The 21,206-nt window shown below is 43.0% G+C and overlaps 1 protein-coding gene across 3 annotated transcripts in view; it reads right to left on the bottom strand.

Moving 5' to 3' along the window:
• Positions 1 to 2,983: 2,983 nt before the first annotated feature.
• LRSAM1 (leucine rich repeat and sterile alpha motif containing 1) overlaps positions 2,984 to 21,206 on the bottom strand; it is a 107,046-nt gene continuing 88,823 nt past the window's right edge. For all 3 annotated transcript variants that reach the window (XM_089675185.1, XM_089675188.1, XM_089675187.1), the window contains 3 exons: positions 16,368 to 16,440; positions 15,573 to 15,709; positions 2,984 to 7,832 (listed from right to left, as the gene is read on the bottom strand). In XM_089675185.1, the coding sequence (XP_089531311.1) occupies positions 7,707 to 7,832; positions 15,573 to 15,709; positions 16,368 to 16,440 (336 nt within the window). In that variant the 3' untranslated portion in view covers positions 2,984 to 7,706. The remainder of the gene's footprint in view (positions 7,833 to 15,572; positions 15,710 to 16,367; positions 16,441 to 21,206) is intronic.

Genomic DNA, 21,206 nt, shown 5'->3' with positions numbered 1-21,206 from the left:
AGAATATGAAAAAAAAGAAGATACAACCGAGACCTATGATCAGTCCCAAAGCTAGACAAAGTCTCAAACTGTGTGCAGAGAAAGAATTTGATGTTGGAGCTGGATGCGCTTCAGACAATGCTACTCGTCGGCTGATCCCTAGGAGATAAGTGCTCCGAATTTCGTGCATGTACCTTCCTCCCCAGAGCTGGTCCTGGTTAGGGACTAGGACGTCACTGACTGTAAAGATTGACAGTCGAGGTGATGAAGCATGGTCGTCAGAAAAAGATAGTGACATTCTTGGGCTGGAAAACTCTGAACGTCCAGATAAGGCATCATCAGATGTGGTATTGAACATGGTGGCCACAGAGGACCTGCGTAAGGTCTCCTCATCTGTCTTTAAGCCTTGTACCCCTTCCTCGGGTATCATGGTGACTCTGCGGCAGAATGGGCACACTATGAAGGTCATCAGCAAGCTGTGGCATACTAGCTTCATTAGACAGTGCAGACACAGTGTGTGGCCACACTGTAAGGTTTTGGGTGCTCGTGACTGTAAAGAGGTCGTATAAGCTTCGTAACAGATAGGACATTCTCCTGGGTTAATTCCAATCTCGGCTTCTACGGATGGCAGGTCCATGGTGCCAGGGAGCCCTCAGAATTCTTGTTGACCAGACTGTAGATGCCAGTACCTTTAATGGACGTCCCAATTGTTACTTGTACTTGCTGCACCCTGTACATCCACTACCATCACTTGTAAGATTTGCTTATGGGGAACTACAGAACTGGTATATTGGTTTTGGTTAGCTGGCTGCTCCAAACACCTTGGCCGCTTTTTCAATATCTTGTAGGAAATCCTGGTACAGTGCAGCAATCTTAGGTTTGGTTATATATCTCGTATAATATTTGGTTATATATCTTGTTGCAAACCTAAAAGGGACAACTCAAGTTCTTAATATAGTTTAAACTGGTGATACAGACTGTGCCTCCGAAAAGAAAAGATCAGGCTGTAAGCCAACCTCTGGACATTGTGCATCCCCTTTTTTTCAGAACTTTTCCTAGAGATGTGTAAGGAATTAATTATTACACAGTCTGTGGAATTTGCAGGCTGATACAAAGCATTAACAAAACTTTTCTCCAGGCCAAATGATCAATGTCCAGTACTCCATGCAAGAAATTTGGAGAAGAGTACAGATTTTCAAATGTTGGATCTTTTTCTGTTTTGTCTGCAGTCTCTTTTTGATGTGTTGCAGCTCTGAGAAGTTCTTCCTTTAGAAGGGCCAAATGCTATGGAATAACACGGAAGACCTGGTAATACCTTCAGCACTTCTGACCATCAGGCTGCAAAGGGTTCAGCAGAATGGAAGCTTGAGAGCATTGCAGGGATCCTTATGTCCAGGATACTGTGGACTTCGAGTCCATGGTTAGAACATGGTCAGTGGATTTATCACTAACTAACATGTTCATACATTAGGGCCAGGGACATGTACTTAAGTTAAAGAGAGTTTACGAAAGTGGTACCTGATGTCGGACTTTGTTCAAACCCTTGTCGCCTGATGTTGTCTTGGACTTAGTTGGGAGCACAAGTTCAAGCGTCTCGGGTTAATACAGTTTATACTCTATGGAGCAGAGAAATCCTTTGTACTAAAAGAGTGTTCCACCTTCAGACACTTTTAAAGTGCAACTTCTTCTTCTGTGTGTAAGTGTGCATTAATAGTTTTTTTTTCCAGCTCTATATACATTTAAAAGTGGATGTGCGCCCCACTGAGCTACTTTATATTGAAGAACGGGCAAATTGGCACAGTCATCACCTTCAGGCTTTCTTCACTTTTGGTGCAAGCACCATCCCTTTCAGAAGTAGGTAGAACGAGTGAAAACTATGCTCTCCCCTGTACAAGGAAGGCATTGAGAATAGGGTATCCAGCTGTGAAAGTAACAATGCCATTACACCTTTCATTCTGCTGTAAATTTTATGTTGCCTCAAGCCTTATATTAATACATTCATGCAGACTTTTAGTATCTATGAATTGTACAGCACATTGTTCTGCCATTTTATTGGAATAAGTGACTTGAAAAGGAAAATTGTTTTGTGATGAATGCTGAGTATTGTTTTCTGTATTTTGTCCATTTGATTTTACTTTATTATTGGCATTTTTGTTTTACTTTTTTATTTTTTTAATAAATTATGAAGGTGGTTCCTAAACCATGTGACCACTAACTCGGCTTGTGTGCAACCTTGACATTTACTAAAGCAATACACTGTGGGACTTGATGTCTGATTTAGAACATTTCTAACACAGGGAGCATAGCATGAGAGACATGAACTTATTTCCTGCTGATTTGGAGCAGAATGAGACAGGTGCCACATTTGTGACATCAGTACCTGTGGGGTTTTTTTTTTCTGCTTTTACAGGCTCTTGTTAGATCCAAGGGTGGCCAGGTGAAAACAGACTTGTGTTTATTTACATCAGATTAGCTCAGGTGCATCATGTTTAGGTCCAGAAACATGGAAAAGGCTGCAGACCTTTTCCATTTTTTTTTCCCCATACCTGGGTGGACAGATATCTTTTAGGCCCTTTTCACATGGAGAGTATGATCAGGTCCACCTGTTGGAAGCTGCAAAGAAAACAATGGGCATGGGGGTGAAACTGACACTAAGGCTGGCCATACATTATACAATTTTCTTGAGAATTTTGCTTTATATTTACCAAAAACCATATAATATGAGGTCAAACCTAAGCAACACTTTTTCAATTATATCCAATTAGGCGGGTCCTTGCGCTACATCGTTGAAGGTAAATCTAAAGGAAATTGGGCAGAAATTGAACAGAAAATTAAATAATATATGGCCAGCCTTACAGTTTGCACTTTGACTCCTCCTTGGAGATAGCAGCTGTAGCTCTGAGACCTGGGGAACATGAATACTCCTACCGGGTGTTCAATTACAATTGTCCAATGGGTCTCTAGAACACGACGTATGAACTCTGCACAATAACAAGTCAAATCATTCATGCAAAGGCACTTTATTTTATTACAAGAAGTAGGGTGGGAGTGTCCCCATGCAATGGATCAGTGGCACAGCACTGTAAACATCAGGATCACACAGCACACACAACTTTCAGGAAGCTGCATGGAGTATACAGCACAGTGATGCACTCAAAATATGTTGGTCACAGACACAATGTAAGGTTTAAAAATAGAAGTGTATCTGAAATGGACACATTAGAAGCAGTTTTGCCCAATACAGTTTTTCTCAGCTCTTTTTGTTCCTGTAACAGCAATGTAGTTATGATAAGCTATCCTAATGCAATTCACCCCCTTGTTCATCATTATAGTATATGCTTAGGAAACCTCTTACAGCAAAGACTCCTGTCCAGTGCTGTGGCTGCTGTTGTCCTGCTTCAGGGAGCAGTGCCAGGGCTGTGTGTGATCTTCCCTAAATCTAACACCAATGAGGACTCCTTGTCCTGGGTGATAACCCAAGATGTCACAAACATCATTTGCCATGACTGGTTCCCTTTACAGAGAATCTGTTCTCAATATTAAACTAGAGAAAATTAACACCACTATAAAGTCATTTTTGCTATCTGTGTCCCACTGGGGAGATTTTCCTTCACTTTCTGGCCTGGAGTCGCAAAAGGAAATAAATGGAAATTCCTTCTTTAGAGCATTGTCTTAGGATGAGGTGTTTTCCTGCCTTGCTCTGATGATAACTCATAATTTTGGGATTTTCAATCACTTTCCCTTGCTGTGACAGTGGACACCAGGACAAATACAGAAGGTAAGTCTCCTTAAAGTAGGGAAGGGTTAAAACCTTGGTCAGGTCATGCTTCCTGTGCCTTGTCGAGATTTTAAATGATGTCTATGTGCCTGTTCCTGAGATTTGCCCACACTTCCTCTTTTGTCTGACACACATCACCTGGACAGGAAGTAAGGATAAATCTCTCAAATGAGGAAAACAGACCACAATAAAGTAATGAGAGGAGATATAAATCTCTCACTCTACTAGAAATGTAGGCTGTGTCTCCATTCTGGAGGTTTCCTCTGATTTCCATTTAAGCAAAGAGAAATCTCTCCAGTGGAGACACAGGCAGCAATAAAAAAAAAAAAGCCTGACAGAGGTTCTAGCTCTACCCTATTCAAAGCTAAAACTAGAAATGCCTTTGCACACACTTTACAGTAAAGGTCATCCCCCGAGGACACACACAAGGTGCCCACTATTACTTTTATTAGCCTCTCTCCCTATTAGAAGGTTATATTTCATGCCATGGGCCAAGCCCTGCCTACAGCCATCACTGTCCAGTGCCCAGTCAAGATACTGTAACTGGATGCCAGTTGGGGGGGGGTTATCTTTCCATGAAGTCAGGCCTTAGTAAGAGAGTAAAACTAAATCTGAGGAGCAAAGAGGCTTCTTTTTTTTCGACTAGCAGAAGCAACTGACGTATTTTTGTGTCTGCTCCTAAACCCCATTTTTGCTTGAATACAGCTGTACGAAAAGCAAGCTTTGGCTAAACTTTAGACTAGATTTAGGCCTTTTTTTTATAAGCGTAGCCAAGGGGCAGTAAACACAGGTGGCTGATCTGCATTTTTACCACCCCTTGCCCACCGAGTCACAAGTTAACATGGCCAGCGTTAGTAGACATTGCTGCAGCACGGTAAAATTCATACACGTTGCGTTTGGCAGGTGGATCCTCTGCCAAAGTGACCTATTCACGTGAATAAGGAAGAATGTCACCAGCACACAGAGGATCTCCAATATGGGTCCAAAAGCGTTAATGAATGATCACATAGTTACAGCATGGCAACGTCTCAGTCGCGCAGGACCCCTTCCTCAGGCATGTGACCATGTCACATGCCTGAGGAAGGGGTCCTGCGAGACTCAGGAACGTGTGCATTGGGAGTGTACGCTTCTATTCACGTGAATAAGACCTTAATTTTCAGAAAAACAAAATAATGAAGATTTATAAGCACTTTAAGGGCTGAAACCTTTGCCAATGCTTTCCAAAAACTTGCTGTATACACTGCTCTTGTACAAGCTCAAGGCAAGGGTCTATATTAAGGTCAATGTTAAACTGAGTTCTGCATCTGGGGTGTTCATTTTTACAAGATAACATTTTTTTTTTTTATCAAAGTCCAGTATTAAAACCAACATTTTTAGGTAGCACTTAGCAGCCCATATCAGTCCTTCCACCTGGAGAAGGTTACAGTCCGATGTAATTTACCAATAAACCTACTATGTTAGATTATGGAAGGAAATCAAATCATCAAATGTCATCTCCTGTCTGTAACATAGAATACATGAGACTGTTCAATCACAAAATATCTCTAGCCTCAAAATTGCATGGAGAGCTAGTTAAGCATCTGGCTGGGTCTCTGTGCAGCCTTTGAAGAGAAGTCATCTCAAATGTCTGAAGGTATGAGCTTGTTTACAGCCTCTTACTGGCCAACTGTTTGTGTCTGGCAGTAAAAGGGTTACTGTGATTGCCATTGCTGACATCCCAATGCAATGATTTAAAACAAGAATACAGACTGGAAATCCTGATCAGGATCCCTATCTAGGTCAGTGACTCTTAGTATTGCAGAGAGAAGGCCACTATGACAGCCAGGTAATCAGCATTTTTAGAATTTATCAGTGGCTACCCAAAAACATTCTCTCATCACAGGTTACCTGTAAATTAGAGCTGTACTATTCTGAGACAAGCGTGCAGCTCCAAGACTGGATAGAAACTTTTAACAGCCCCTTAGCATGTGATTGGTGGGGTTTTGGGACAAAGGTTTACCTTCAAGAAGAATTTCCACTTTCTTGTGGCAATTACTGATGTATGATAGGCACGGGTAACCCAGTTTTGTTCCAGCTTCAAACAGCTCAGCTGTGGCATCTATAGGCTAACTGTCAATATTTTCCACATGTAATCTCCTTTGCAGACACCATGAAAGGTTGAGTTCCATCATGGCTACATGATTATAACTACAGCTCTTTTCATTTACATACCACAAGCACTTAATGGAGGACTGCCACTGAGCTTCTCCTGTTAACTTTCAACTTTTAGTATGTAACTGCTCCCATCATCCATTCCTGCACCATTAACCAGCCAGTCAATGATTTGCCTGGAGTCAGGGAAGAGATATAGAGTTTTGCTGAAACTGCACTTTTCTGCTTTGTCCCAGAATGCTGAACTAGATCGAGAGCGAAAAACAGCTCAAGGGCCAAATCAGGCAAATAAAACCTGCTGCCCCCCCACTGGGTAGCTGTAGCTCTACTGCCAGGGCAACCGTCCATCATCAGACACTTCCAGAACTTGTAAGGTCACTCACCACTTTTACACCCCCATAAATTCCCATAGACAGTCCACAATACAGTATGAAATGCAGCATTTGTGTCCCGTCCCACTGGAGAGGGTGCTCTATAGAAAAGACTTCAGCCCTTTCCAAAAACGTGGATAAAACCCAATTTCAGCCTATTAAAGCTGTGCTGGCGGTCAGAAGAGACCTTTTCTTGGTCCTCCCCCATTCCAAATAATAAGAGAGTTCTCAAAGGGAGTGAAGTGAAGCAAATCTGTTAAATGGCCCTTGCACAAAACAGTAACTCCCTTGCCTGTAGCCCCCTATTCATCTCCAAGACTTCACCAAAACAAGAGGTGTAATTTTACAGAGCCAGGGAATAAATTTCATTTTCAAATCAGCACTGGAAAAATGTCAACAGAAATGGACTTGCTGCTGGTTCCATGTTGTGTACGGATGGATGGCTTTTTCAGGAGAATCGGCTCAGTGGACAACATAGCTGATGTGGAAGCTCTAGTACTTACACAGGCAGAGGCCTATGATGCCAGCCTGCAGCAGCTGTGGGTCACTCTGCATCATCATACACGGAATAAATAAAACTACATACAGTATATGTACACTAACATAAAAATAACATAATATTGATTACAAAACAAAAGAACTTCTCACATCCCACTAAATTTTCCTGCTTTGGACCTCAATACAAATAAACTGAGATTTCGGTAAATTACTGTGCTGGGTAACTTTGATAATAGCCAGCAACCAGATTTTACTTCTGCTTCTTAACCTGAAAAAAAAAACAACAGCTTGAATTTGATTTCGACTGGAACACAGAACCTTCAGGAGAAGTGTAGTTAAAGGAAACCATATGTAGTTATGTCTGTTTTCAGGATGGAACCTTTAACAATTTAAGAGCCAGCTGACAATTTCATGCATCTGCCTCTGTTGGTGAGATGGCTGTTCTGAGTTTAGGGCTCTCACTGCCCCTGCTGGATTTTCACTTATTTAAAATTATGGAGAATATAACAGGAGGGGCTGGAGCACACAAAGGTGGGCAGGAATAGAGTTTGGAATTTTCACTGATTGAGTGTCCAAGACCATATAAAAAGCCAGGACTCAGTCCGACAGAAACTATAAAATCACATTCAGGAGGCCTGACACACAAAGGACTCAGCACAGCATAAGTGCAATAAATGTGGACACAAATAGCTTTGTTCCCAGTGATACAGTAAACCTCCACTGGGGTAAGCAAGGCGTAGAACCTAACAGACATATTATGAATGGATTGGCGGTTGTACATAGTACTGGTCTATAGCGGATAGGATTCACAGAGTAAGCAGGAAATATCACAGATAAATACTCAGCAGTTCCAATTTTTCCCAGTCTTGTTTCTTCATGGCTTTCATATCCAGCAGCCTTGGCTTCCTCACCTTCCAATGAGGCTTCTGTTAGGTGCTGTGGTAGATCCTGATGCGCTGGGCAATATCTCTTCGGCACAGTGGGCAGACATGGAGTGCATCTCCACAACTGGTGCAGCAACAAACATGACCACAAGGAATGAATATTGACTGGGCCTGAAACAGGAAGATCATTCATGGTTATGACAAATACATAAGCAAATACATAAGGGAACAGTTTTGCGGGCCTAGTCCTTTACTGTATAGTGATTCTTTTCAGCGTATTTAAAAGCCGATTCCTTTTAAAGCATTTATTTTTATTGTGCGTAAGCTAGAGAGGGTTAAACGTTGGTCACATTTTAAATGCTGCCTGTGTCCTGACCCTTCATTTCCTGTCTTGTCTGACACCTGTCATATGGACAGGAAGTGAAAGTAAATCTCCCTAATGAGTACACAGAGAGCAATAACATCTTTACAGAGGTTCTAAACCTCTCTCACGCCACTAGAAATGTACATTGTTGGAGTCAGTAAACTAAAACAAATATCCAGATAAGTGCTATTTTCTGATTTTCTTAATATGTATACCAGTCCCAGTCAAAGTACTGACAGCAGAGGATTAGTATTACAGCGGGCAACAAGGACCATCCCTGAGTGAGGAATGGCAAATTCCATTTCAACTCCATACAGCATGCTTATAAGGGGCGCTGCTTTGAACCCTGACACAAACCTGATACAGGTTAGGGGGCCACACTGATCCAAGAATTATGTGCAGTTCTGCTCAGAGTGCTGTCATTATGGGAAATGCTGCTTAGAGCTAATAGAAGATATAACTGCACAACATCAAAGACTCTGTCGTGGGGAAAATAATTATTAGATCCTCTGCAGATTTTGAAACTTTGCCCACTTACAAAGAAATGAATGGTCTATAGCTTTTTAACATAGGTGTATTTTAAATAATAGAGAGAATATCAACCAAAAATCCAGAAAAAAACACATCAAACAAATGGTATAAATTAAGTTGCAGTTCAGTTAGTAAGATAAGTATTTGATCCCCAAGCAAAACATGACTTTGTACTTGGTGGAGAAACCCTTGTTGGCCAGCACAGAGGTAAAATGTTTCTTTTAGTTGGTTAACAGGTTTGCACACATCTCAGGATGGATTTTGGTCCACTCTTCTTTACAGATCTTCTCCCTTAAAGTTTCTTGGCTGTTTGGCAACTCGAAATTTCAGCTCCCTCCATAATTTTATATAGGATTAAAGTCTGGAGACCAGCTAGGCCACTCCATGACCTTAATGTGATTCTTCCTGATCCACTCCTTTGTTGCCTTGTCACTATGTTTTGGGTCATTGTCATGCTGGAAGACCCATCCACAACCCATCTTCAGTGTTCTGGCTGAGGGAAGAACGTTATCATGCAAAATTTTACAATGCATGACCCCGTCCATTAGCCCCTCAATGCGGCAAAGTCAACCTTTAGCAGAGAAACAGCCCCAAAGCATGTTTCTACCTTCACGCTTGACTGTAGGGATGGTGTTCTTAGGGTCATAGTCAGCATTTCTTTATTGTATATCTTGAGACACAGAGCAGGCTATTCATGGCTATGTGGGTTATATGCCACCTATAGGTGAATGGACCCTGGCCAACCAATCATATAAGGAAGGACTTCCTCTAACCGCTCCATCAAAGGAAGTACTTCAGTTTTTTTGCCAGTGTCTGTAAGGTGTGTGGTCACTGAAGTGTTGCATACGCTCTTGGAGCATACTTCAAGGTCCAGAATGGTTCCATTAGAGAATCAGGGACTTTAATCAGATCCATTCGGAAAGCAGTTAGCCAAAGTGGATTATACCCAAGCCTCACTGGATATGGAGAAGAATCCTTGAGGTTTTGCCTGTAATGCAGCCATATGGCACTGGACCCTGCATAATGGAACCCTGTGCAGTATAATTATGACCAAGGAGCTTTCCATCAGGGTGCTGTACAGGTCCAAAGCGGTGGCCCCACATTATGGGGGCCAAATCCTTGAAGGTCTGCATGACAAAGCCTGCCATGATAGGGGAAAGTTAGACTCCTGTTATGATTCAGAGTCCTGTGGCGGGAATGGTAAGTTTACCTTTGCAGTATTTCTTTAAAAAAAATCTGAACATTCTCCAGGTCGTAGTGTGCTGCTTGGTCTGGCCAGGCCATGCTCTGTGTGTCTCTAAAGGAGTATTGGGGCTGTAGTTTCTCCTACAGCCACTACGGGTTATGAGGCCACTCTCTATAGCCTATTCATTGCAGTGGAGGCAGGAAGTAGATGGGTGGCCATTTTAGCTTGTGTTTGTTGTCCCATGTGGCTGGTGGTTTGCGAGACTCCTGAGAAGGAGTTACATAACCAGACAGGACATGATTATACACTGTATTAGTCTGCATATTCTCGGTGAGCTTGTACAACTGTTTTCTGATACACCCCTATTCAGGTATCAGTGCACTTATAGGAGTTGTTTTCCAAAATAGCTTGCATATGATCGACAGGAGCTTGCATATAGACTGCATTGAAGCAGCATAGAGGCTGCATTTGATGCATAGGTGCTTGGCTAGTGGTAGTGGACATGCATAAAGAGTGCGTAAACTGCATCCAGACATGCATACCTATTGCATAAGATGCATCCAGACATGCATACCTAGCGCATAAACTGCATCCAGACATGCATACCTAATGCATAAACTGAAAAGCTAGTATGGGGCCCAAGTGTAGTTGATTTTGACACAGTTTGATGAAACTATACGCATCAAAAAAGTGCAGCAGGGCAGGTCGAGCATAGTATTACATTATTGTATGCATACTTGCATAATTATTGGTTTTATACTTGCATAAACTGCATATGTACGTGCACAAATTGTATGCTTATACTTGCACAAACTGCATACTTATACATGCATGAAGTGCATTTTTATGCTTGCATTCATGTGATTGCATGAACTGCATTTTGGGGCTTGCATGAACTGCATATTTGAATGCTCAGCATACTTATATAAACTTCATAGTTCAGCAGGTCTGCAGGCTTGCATACCTGCATGATTAAGTAGCTGTAGACCATCATGGCTATGGACTGGAATCCCTGTGGGTCTGCATAATTAAGTTATGGCAAATATAGCAGATACACTATTTAGTTGTTATATGATTAAAAGGTCCCAGAAGGGGGAGGCAGGTGCACCACCCTTAGGTCCAGTGGGGGGTAATTTGGCGATGTTTACATAACTTGGTAGACCAGTGGGGTCAGGTGTATCTGGGCTACTGCGTTGGTCTGGCATTGCAGCTATTTCTGGTAAGTGGAGCTGCAATGGGCTGTGGCCGCATTATCCAGAAAGTACCCGATTGTCGTCTGAGCTTGGAAACTAAACGTTTCCCCTCCAGAGCCTGAGGCTGCTGTGTGTGGAGAAGTATCTCGGACATAGGATGCTAGGGTAGTCTCTGAGGTTATTCAAGTCACTCAACACAATCACAGGCCCAAACTCAAACAGGGAGATGAGATCTATCTTAAGATCTCAAGGTACTAGACCTAAGTCTAAATGTCTTTCTGTTTCCGATAGGGTCAGTCCGATTAATGATGGCCTCTCGCAAGAGTTAGATTTCGGGGGTCCATTGTCCTTAATGATGCATATCTTTGTGTGCTGATTTTTTCAGGCCCATCAAGATTTCTGCAATTTGCAGTAAAGAATCGTAATTTTCTATTTTGAGGCACTGCTCTTTGGGCTGGCCACAGCCCCCCAAGGGTTCACAAGGCTCCTAGTCCAGTGCAGGGTTTGCTAGGCTCACAGGGGCGTGTCAATATTAGAATACCTTGATGTTCCTGTGCTCAGGGAGCAGTCAGTTCCAACCTTTAAAGTGAGATATAAGAAGCAAAAAGGTATCCTTCAGTAGGTCTTTGCAGGAGGAAATGGTATCTACATTGAAGCAGGTTGCCGCAGTACGGTTCCACTCCAGGTCTTTTGTAAAGGAACATTCCATCTGTCTGGTTCATGAAGGTCCAAGCATTGGATTGCCGCAGAGCTTTGTCCCTGGGGTATTGCAGAGTCCAAATTGGTGGTTGGTTGTTTGGAATATGAAGAAGGGGTAATTTTCCTTCCAGTGATAGAAAAGATAGTAACCACTGATGCCAGTCTCTCCAATTGGGGGGCTGGTTTGGAGGTGGCTACAGTTCAGGAGACTTGATTTCCACAGAAGGTAAAACTGCCCATCAATATCTTGGAACTTGGGGTAGTACACTTTGCTCTGGATTATTGGACGAACCAGTTGCACAGGTTGTGGTCAGGGTTTGGTCTGACAATCCAAAAGCTCTGGCTTATATCAACCACCAGGGCAGCACCAAGGATCGTGCAATTCAGAAAAAAGTACACCACATTCTGTCTGGGGCATAACATCATGTGCCGTCTCTGTTGGCAGTACATATTCCAGGTATAGGAAACTGGCAGAGGGTTTTCCCTAGCCATAAGCGGCATTCTTGGCAATCTGCTGGTGTTAGGGAACTCTGGATATGGATCTACAGACTTCCAGGTTCTACAAAAAGTTAGACAGGTTGTGTCCAGGACAGGAGTCCCACTGACGGCCTAGCCCAGGAGGGCTTGATACACTGACATAATGTGTCTGGCAGGGGACGCGCCTTGGACACTTCAGGTCCACCCAGACCTATTGTTTTGGGTCCAATAACGTATCCTGCTTTACGATAGCTAGGATTGAAGGCTGGGCTATTGAAGCCCAGGTCTGCAAGGATCTGGGGGGTCATGGTTCCTGTTTTTTTTTTGTCTTCCAGTTGAGCACCAGGAAGCCGGCTTCAGGGAGCTTCCATTACAGGACCAATAAATCCTATTTGCCTGGTGTGAAGCCTTTTCATTTTTCCTATCAGGAGGGGAAATGAAATTGACCTTAGGTGCCATTTAGGGTCAGATTTCAGCCCTATCCATTTTTTTTCCCCAGAGATCATGGTTTCTCACTCTTTGATTTGTACTTCATACAGGATGTAACACGGGTGGTCCTGTTTGTCAGGCCACCGGGGTGTCCTTGGGACCTGATCTTGGCTGTTCTTGCAGAGGCCACCTTTTGAGCTAATTAAAGAAATGTAATGTTTTGCATGGAATGTGGCTTCTTTGATTACTGTCATTTCAGCAAGAAGAGTGTAAGCTGGTGGCTCTTTCACGTAGGAAGCCATTCTTGGTCTTGCAAAATGATGAGGTGATGTTGCGTCCTCATCCATCTTCTTGCCTAGAATAGTTTTTAGTTTTCACTTAAATCAGGACAGTGTCTTGCCCTTCTTATTTTCCTAGTCCAGTCGGAAGGGGAAAGATCACTGTATACTCTGAATGTACTTTGGAAGTCAGGATTTACTTGGAGTTTGGCAGCACAGGTCAGGATTCCTGGTTTGTTCTCCCAGAAGGGCCCAGGAGAGGCAGGTGGCTTCCAGGTTAACCATTTGTCATTGGATACACCAGTTAATCATTCAAGCCTATGGTTTGAAGGATAAGTTCCCAGCCTTTCGGGTGAGAGCACATACTAGCAGGAGTGTGGGGGGATCTTAGGCAATCCGCCATCATGCGTCAGTTCCTCAGGTTTGCAAGGCCACTACATGGGCTTCGGTCCACACATTCACAAGGTTTTACCAGGTGGATGTCAGAGCCGCAGAGGATTCTGCCTTTGGCTGCAGCATCTTGCGAACGGCTGAGTAGGTCTTGTGGGATTGTTGGTGGTAGCTATCATGGTGTCACCCTCCCCTCAAAATTCTTTATTGCTTTGGGACATCCCACATAGTCATGAATAGCCTGCTCTGTGTCCCAAGATGTACGATAAAGAAAACTGGATTTATTCTACATACTTACCTGAAAAATGCATTTCTTGGAGTACATCATGGGACACAGAGGTCCCTCCCCTCTTTCTGGAATTTCATTGCTTGCTTCAAAAACTGAAGTACTTCCTGTGTAGGAGGGGTTATATAGAGGAGGACTTCCTCTCTGATCAGTTGGCCAGTGTCTATTCACCTATAGGTGGCATATAATCCACAGTCATGAATAGCCTGCTCTGTGTCCCATGATATACTCCAAGAAATGGATTTTACAAGTAAGTATGCATGAAAAATCCACTTTTTTTCTTCCTCCAAACATGGTGAGTCGAGTTAATGCCACAGAGCTCAATTTTGGTCTCATCTGACCACAGTGCTTTCTCTCAATCCTTCTCTGAGTCATTTAGATGTTCAATGGCAAACTTCAGACGGGTCTGTACATGTGTCTTCTTCAGGAGAGGGATCTTGCAGATGCTGCAAGATTTCAATTCATGGCGGCGTATTGTGTTACCAATGGTTTGTTTGGGGACCCTGGTCCCAACTGCCTTGAGATCATTCACAAATTTCTCCCATGTAGTTCTGGGCTGATCCCTCACTTTTTTCATGATCCTCCTTACCCCATGAGGCGAAATCTTGCATGGAGCTTCAGACCGAGGGCAATCGAGGGTTATTTTCTATTTCTTCCATTTGCGAATAATCGCTCCAACAGTTGTTTCCTTCTAACCAAGCTACTTGCTGATGGTCTTGCAGGTCTACAATCTTGTCCCTGACATCCTTTGACAGCTCTTTGGTCTTGCCCATGGTTGTGAGGTTTGAATGGAAGAAAGAGATTCTGTGGACAGATGTCTTTTATACATATGATCAGTTGTCATTAGGAGAACCTTCTTAAATTGACAGGACTAATCTGTGTACCACATGAGCCCATAGCCTGTCTGTGGGAGCCAGAATTAATGTTGGTTGTAGGGTGTCAAATACTTATTTTACTCACTGAACTGCAACTCAATTTATAACATTTGTTTGATGTGTTTTTTCTGGATTTTTGGTTGATATTCTGTCTAACATTTAAAATACACCTATGATAAAAATGATAGACCCTTCATTTCTTTGTAAGTGGGCAAACTTACAAAATCTGCAGGGTATCTAATAATTATCTTACCCACTCTATAGCAGGCATCCCTAAATGGTGGACCATGACCTGGACCAAAACCGATTGACAGTCCTTTCCAGAGTGCCATGGCTGTACCATTCCGCAGCCTGTGTTTTTCTCCTGTGATCTGATGTAAGAGAGGCTGGGGACTGCTATGTGGTGGGGAACTGAGGACACTGATGTAAAGGATGGGGGGCTGTGATTTGAAGATCCTAAGTCATAGCACAAACATGAAACTTGGACCTGGAAGAAAATTTTACTGACCAAGCCCACACAAATTTTAATTCAATATATCTGCTCTTTATTATGCTGAATGGCTCATGTAAAGCAGAGTAGAGAGGGAAAGCAAGGAGAATAAACCCTCTTTTCAATTTATTCTGTGAGCAAAGTTTTTTGAGTTTCAAACTTGTGCACATGTACCTGGGATCTAGAGCCATGGGAATACCATAAGGATGTAGTTTTCTCTCTGTAGGGTACAGTGGAGGTATGTCATGTCTCTGAGACAAATAGTATGCAGTGGGGTTCTACCTAAAAAGCACATATACTCTAACAAACTAAATTCTGCAGAGGAGGAGAGTAGCTCAATAGCTGGTGTGCTTGTTTCACAGAAGGGCTCTGACAGACCAAACAAAATTATCTTTATTGAACATGTCCATGCAATCCCTGTAATTTGTTTCTTCGTATGTACTGATGACATTGTTGTATGTGACTCATACTTTACATTTACACGTGGTATCTGGTAAAAATAAAGAAATATAAAACAGAAAAAAAAGGACTCAGACAGGCAAATAGAACATCACTGGAGCACTTTGAAGGTCATGATCAGTGAGTGTGAGGCAGGTTTCAAGAGGACCTATCACTTTGACCTAAATGGGACATTTTCACAAACAGAAACTCTATAGTTCCACTGTTGCAGTAATTTTAGATCTAAGATGCTGTTTTGTGTTTTCAGGACCTACCTCTTGTTCCATGCAGACTACACACTCAGAGTTGCTGTTGGCCACATCAGGTAAGAGGTCAGGGGGCGCTGTTGGGCTCAGTTCGCTGGCAGCTGGACTGCTGGGCTCTGGTTGACTAGGTGACAATTTGTTCACTTCTGCTTTCATCAGAAAACAGCTCATATTAAAAATAAGTATAATATACAGAGAAGAAGTAAAGAAATAACTGCAATATGTGTATTTCAGAACAAAATCAGATGGTTAACAGGTATCAAAAATGGATTCACTTTAAAGTGTACTTATTATTTGCCTATGTAGTGCAAAGTAAAAAAGTTCCCTTAGCTGTCCCGTTCTCTGGCAGCACACACTTGGCTTTCACTTGGTCCCCTGGGTGAGCAGGTGACCAAAACCCTCTCTTTCACATTTTGCAATCTATTAAAGCAATCCAATAGAGAACATACAAAGGTCTGAACAATGATCAGTTATAAAAGTGATCCACTGGAGAATATACAAAGGTCTGAGCAATGACCAGATATAAGGCTCCATGCACACTAGCATTTTTGTAAGCTCCAAGAAGCTAAATAGTGTTATCCTATTGCTAATACCATTTTTGAGCTTGAGCGTCTAGGAGCAAAAAAAAAAAATGTTATAAATGATCAAGTAAAAAACTGACAAAAAAGTCTATGAAGTGAGCCTACCAGATGGTTAGGATTTAAATATAGATTGTGTCTGGTAAACTGCTTTACCTATAGGCAACACAGGCTTAGTTTTGACCATAATTACACTGCTTCATGTTTATCGGAAATAAGACATTACCCTTTCTGTGTCTGCGAATCTCTTTGGCTCGTTCAATGATGGATATCTGCAGGCCAACTTCATCCACTCCAATCTGCAATCAAAGAGAAAGTATAGTGTTTCTATATGATGTCCTTTTTTTTAAAGGAGTCAGAGAGGGCACAGCTGACCCGTGGTAGGCTGACATGGGGAGGTCCAGGAAAAAAAAAAATATATATACACACACAGTGAAGGAAATAAGTATTTGATCCCCTGCTGATTTTGAATGTTTGCCCACTCACAAAGAAATGATCAGTCTGAAAATCGAATGGTAGGTGTATTGTAACACTGAGAGACAGAATAGCAACAAAAAATTCAAAAGAAATGCATGTCTAACAAATGATGCACTGATTTGCATGTTCATGAGGGAAATAAGTATTTGATCCCCTTCACAAAACATGACTTAGTACTTGGTGGCAAATCCCTTGTTGGCAATCACAGAGGTCAGACGTTTCCTGTAGTTGGCCACCAGGTTTGCACACATCTCAGGAGGGATTTTGACCCACTCCTCTTGACAGATCCTTTCCAAGTCATTAAGGTTTGGTGGCTGATGTTTGGCAACTAGAACTTTCAGCTCCCTCCACAGGTTTTGAATCAGATTAAGGTCTGGGGATTGGCTAGGCCACTCTAGGACCTTAATGTGCTTCTTCTTGAGCCACTCCTTTGTTTCCTTGGCCGTGTGTTTTGGGCCATTGTCATGCTGGAACACCTATCCACGACCCATTTTCAATGCCCTGGCTGAGGGAAGAAGGTTCTCACCCAAGATTTGACGCTACAATGCACTGTTAATTGTCCCTTTGATGCGGTGCAGTTGTCCTGTCCCCTTAGCAGAAAAACACGGCCAAACCAGAATGTTTCCATCACCATGTTTGACAGTTCGGATGGTGTACTTGGGGTCATAGGCAACATTCCTCCTCCTCCAAACATGGCGAGTTGAGTTGATGCCAAACAGCTCGATTTCGGTCTCATCTGACAACAACACTTTCAACCAGTCCTCCTCTGCATCATTCAGATGTTCAGTGGCAAACTTCAGATGGGCCTGGACATGTGCTTTCTTGAGCAGAGGGACCTTTCAGGCACTGCAGGATTTCAATCCTTGTCGGCGTAGTGTGTTTCCAATTGTTTTCTTGGTGACTGTGGTCCCAGCTGCCTGGAGATCATGGACAAGATCCTCACGTGTAGTTCTGGGATGATTCCTCACTGTTCTCATGATCATTGACACTCCATGAGGTGAGATCTTGCATGGTGCACCAGACCTAGGGAGACTGACAGTTGTTTTGTGTTTCTTCCATTTGCGAATGATTGCACCAACTGTTGTCACCTTCTCACCAAGCTGCTTGGCGATAGTTTGTTAGCCCAGTTCAGCCTTGTTTAGGTCTACAATCTTGTCCCTGACATCCTTGGACAGCTCTTTGGTCTTTGCCACGGTGGAGAGTTTGGAATCTGATTGTTTGATTTCTCCTGTGGACAGGTGTCTTTTATACAGGTAACAAAATGAGATTAGCAGCACTCCCTTTAAGAGACTGCTTCTAATTTCAGCTTGTTACCTGTATGAAAGACACCTGGTAGCCAGAAATCCCGCTGAATGATAGGGGATCAAATACTTGTTTCCTCATGAACATGCAAATCAGTGCATCATTTGTTAGACATGCATTTCTTTTGAAATTTTTTGTTGCTATTCTGTCTCTCAGTGTTACAATACACCTACCATTTGATTTTTAGACTGATCATTTCTTTGTGAGTGGATAAACATTCAAAATCAGCAGGGGATCAAATACTTATTTCCTTCAATATATATATATATTTTTTTTTTTTTTCCTGGACCTCCCCCCATGTCAGCCTACCACGGGTCAGCTCTGCCCTCTCTGACTCCTCCAGGTCAACCTAGCCCGTAAGAGCAGCTGTCTCTCCTCACTCAGTGTTCTTTTTTCGTCCTCGCTACAGACACCTTGAAAAAAAAAAAAAAAAGAAAATCTCTCTCCTATGGCCTTCTCAGGTTCAGCCTCTCTTGGGTAAGAAGACCCCTTGTTTGGGCTGTAAACCTCCCTGTGCAGTGGGTTCCATTGGTGCGGGGATTGTTATGCATGCAGTATAAATTACTGCGCGTTCATTATGTCACCCTACAGCAGTTACTGCTGGGAAGGCAGGGTGATTTACCTGTGCATAGATTGGCTGGCTTGTAGTCCCATATCTCAGTATGTCTTTGGGCTGGCAGGCACGTGTAGTTCCATATCTCAGCATGTCTTTAGGCTGACTGGCACTTGTAGCTCATATCTCAGCAGGTCTGTGGGCAAGCTGGCACTTGTAGTCCCATATCTCAGCAGGTCTGTGGGCTGGCTGGCATCTGGGGTCTGCCTGGGACTGGTAATCCATACATCATGGCGGCAGAGTTTGTTCCAGCTACAGAACAGGCGGCAGGCGCTGAACTTCCCGGGTTGCCATGGAGTTGCCAGGATGCTCTGTGACACAGGAAGCTACCGCGTTATTTAGAGGCTGGTTTTCTCTCTCTTGTGTTGCAGCTCTGTGATTACTGCAGAAGCTGCTGTGTCTCTGAGCTCCACTTGTTTACCTAATCACTCTACTGCCCAAGCCTGGGTCCTTCTGCTGCTCTGCTCCCTGTAGGTCACCTGAGGTATTATTCTTGGATGCATGCACATGTACTATGACTCTGAGATGTTGGTTAGGTTATATCCCCCCTTAGGCTGTTGCTAAAAACTCCAGCTTCAAGCACTGTTGGTCTAATGGAGAGGTATTTTTTAATTTTTATTTGTAATTTATTTTATTTTAGTCATTCATTTTTTCTTCTCTTTCCTTGCTTTCTGGAATTATCAATTTTATTTTATTTTTTTGCTACTTTTTAAGAGTGCTATCTGTGTACCTTTTTGGCAGAAAAAAAAAGACTCCAGCGCAGAATAAAGCATCCACCAAGGGACGTCCAAAGCACTCCTGTCGTCCAGGACAAGTTGCTTCACCAAAACAATCCAGGGTGGATTAAACATCCACCAAGTGGCCGTTCTAGGACACCGTCACCAGTGGCCCATATGGGCATAGGAAATGGGACAAGGAAAGTCTCGTCACCAAAACGCCTCCAAGAAGAGTAAATCCTCCGGCCAGCACAGGAAAAGGTCTTCTACCTCTTCCACAGGCTCTTCTCTAACCCACCCTGAAGTGGTGGCTTGTTGGGGTTGTTCAGCTGAGGCATTGCTGGGCAAATTAGTGTACACATCCTATATTGGGGGGAGGCATGTGACAAAGCTGCAGACACACAGCAAGTAAAATTGTACATTAGAGACACAGCAAAAAGAGTTCTCCACCCAAAACACAGAAAGAATACTACCAAGATTACAAAAAAAAAAAGATTCTTTCCTTTTGATATTTGAAATCCAAGAGCCCATTATGGATAAATGGGCAAAAAACCAAAAGATTACATTTGGTGGCTAATATCGGCATCTCTGGAGGCTGGTTACCTTATCCGGATGTATGACACCTGGTGGTTGCTGCCCTGATGACTTCAACCGTCTGCAGTGTTCCAGATCCTGAGAACCAGGAGTAGGTCTTATATACTCCATGCGCAAGCGATTGTGCTATCTGGTTAGTGCAATCTATATCCATTTCCATTATCACAGGAGTCACAGATATTTTTCATCACAAGTTTATTGACTTTATCACACTTGTCACTTTATACATCCCATCTCATTGGGATTCAGCGCCTTATATGGTATTTAAGACTTTGGTTTATGTGATTGCTATTTTAGGTTTTATTAGCGTTGCATAGTTTATACATACAACATGCTGCTTTTTCCTGACCTCTCTAGATGCACCCTCACGATGCGACGAGCCTTGGGCCCTGTGGTTCTTCACAAGGAGGGGGTATCGATGGGGCTTCCCCTTTCGCCGTACCACACGAAGGCATGGGAAATCTGCTACCCTAAACAACAAGGATGACCTGCCTAAATTTCTTGAGACTCTGGAACTGCCACAGGTCGACTTCCAGGACTGGCGCCACACCATTGAAGTGTTCATCCCCCCGGGCCTAGTAAGCTGGCAACCAACACCCCAGCGCTCATGACAGCGCCAACGGAGGGGGGCTTCTTCGGACTCTCCTAGACAAGATCCTTGAGGGTCTCCTGGTCCTGACATCGGACACTCCTGGATGCCATATTAGAGCTTTATAGTTTGTTTTTATCCCACAGCGTCCCTCCCCAAATGACTCTACTATGGCCCTTCTCTAGTAGTAATGACAGAGCTGGTTTTGTGTCAGATTTTGCAGACCTTCCTGCTTTTTTTTCTCCATTTTTTTTTTATTACTTTTGGTCCTAGGTGAAGCCCTATACGCCAACCCAGAGGCTCGAGTTAAGGTGAATGCGACTTAACCGCTGAGTATATGCAACGGTACCAGACATGGATGCCCACTGTCCCCTCTTTTGTTTGCTCTGGTGCTGGAACCGCTCCTACAGAAAATTCAGAGCAATTAAGATATTAAAAGGGGTCTCTATTGGGTCTGGGGTTCATAAACTATTGGCGTATGCCGATGATATTCTGTTCTATATAACCCAGCCACTTCCCACCTTAACGGTGTTGATGTCGGAGTTTCGCAGATATGGTTCTCTTTTGAATTTTAGTATTAACTATGAGAAGTCGGAGATAATACTGGTCATAATCCCCCCTGATCTTATCCATTTACACAAGACTAATTTCCAGTTTACATGGCAATCGAAAACGTTTCCCTATTTAGGCACTCAGATCTCATCAGACCCCAAATTACTGTACTCTGCAAATTATGGAGTGCTGCTGCAGGGGGAGGAGAGAGATCTGGGAACC

The sequence above is a fragment of the Staurois parvus genome, unplaced genomic scaffold (assembly GCF_062004578.1).
Source record: "Staurois parvus isolate SC_StPar_1 unplaced genomic scaffold, SC_StPar_1.0 ptg000154l, whole genome shotgun sequence".
Taxonomy (NCBI): domain Eukaryota; kingdom Metazoa; phylum Chordata; class Amphibia; order Anura; family Ranidae; genus Staurois; species Staurois parvus.
Note: the sequence above shows the minus strand (reverse complement) of the source record. Positions and strands in the feature narration are given on the sequence as shown.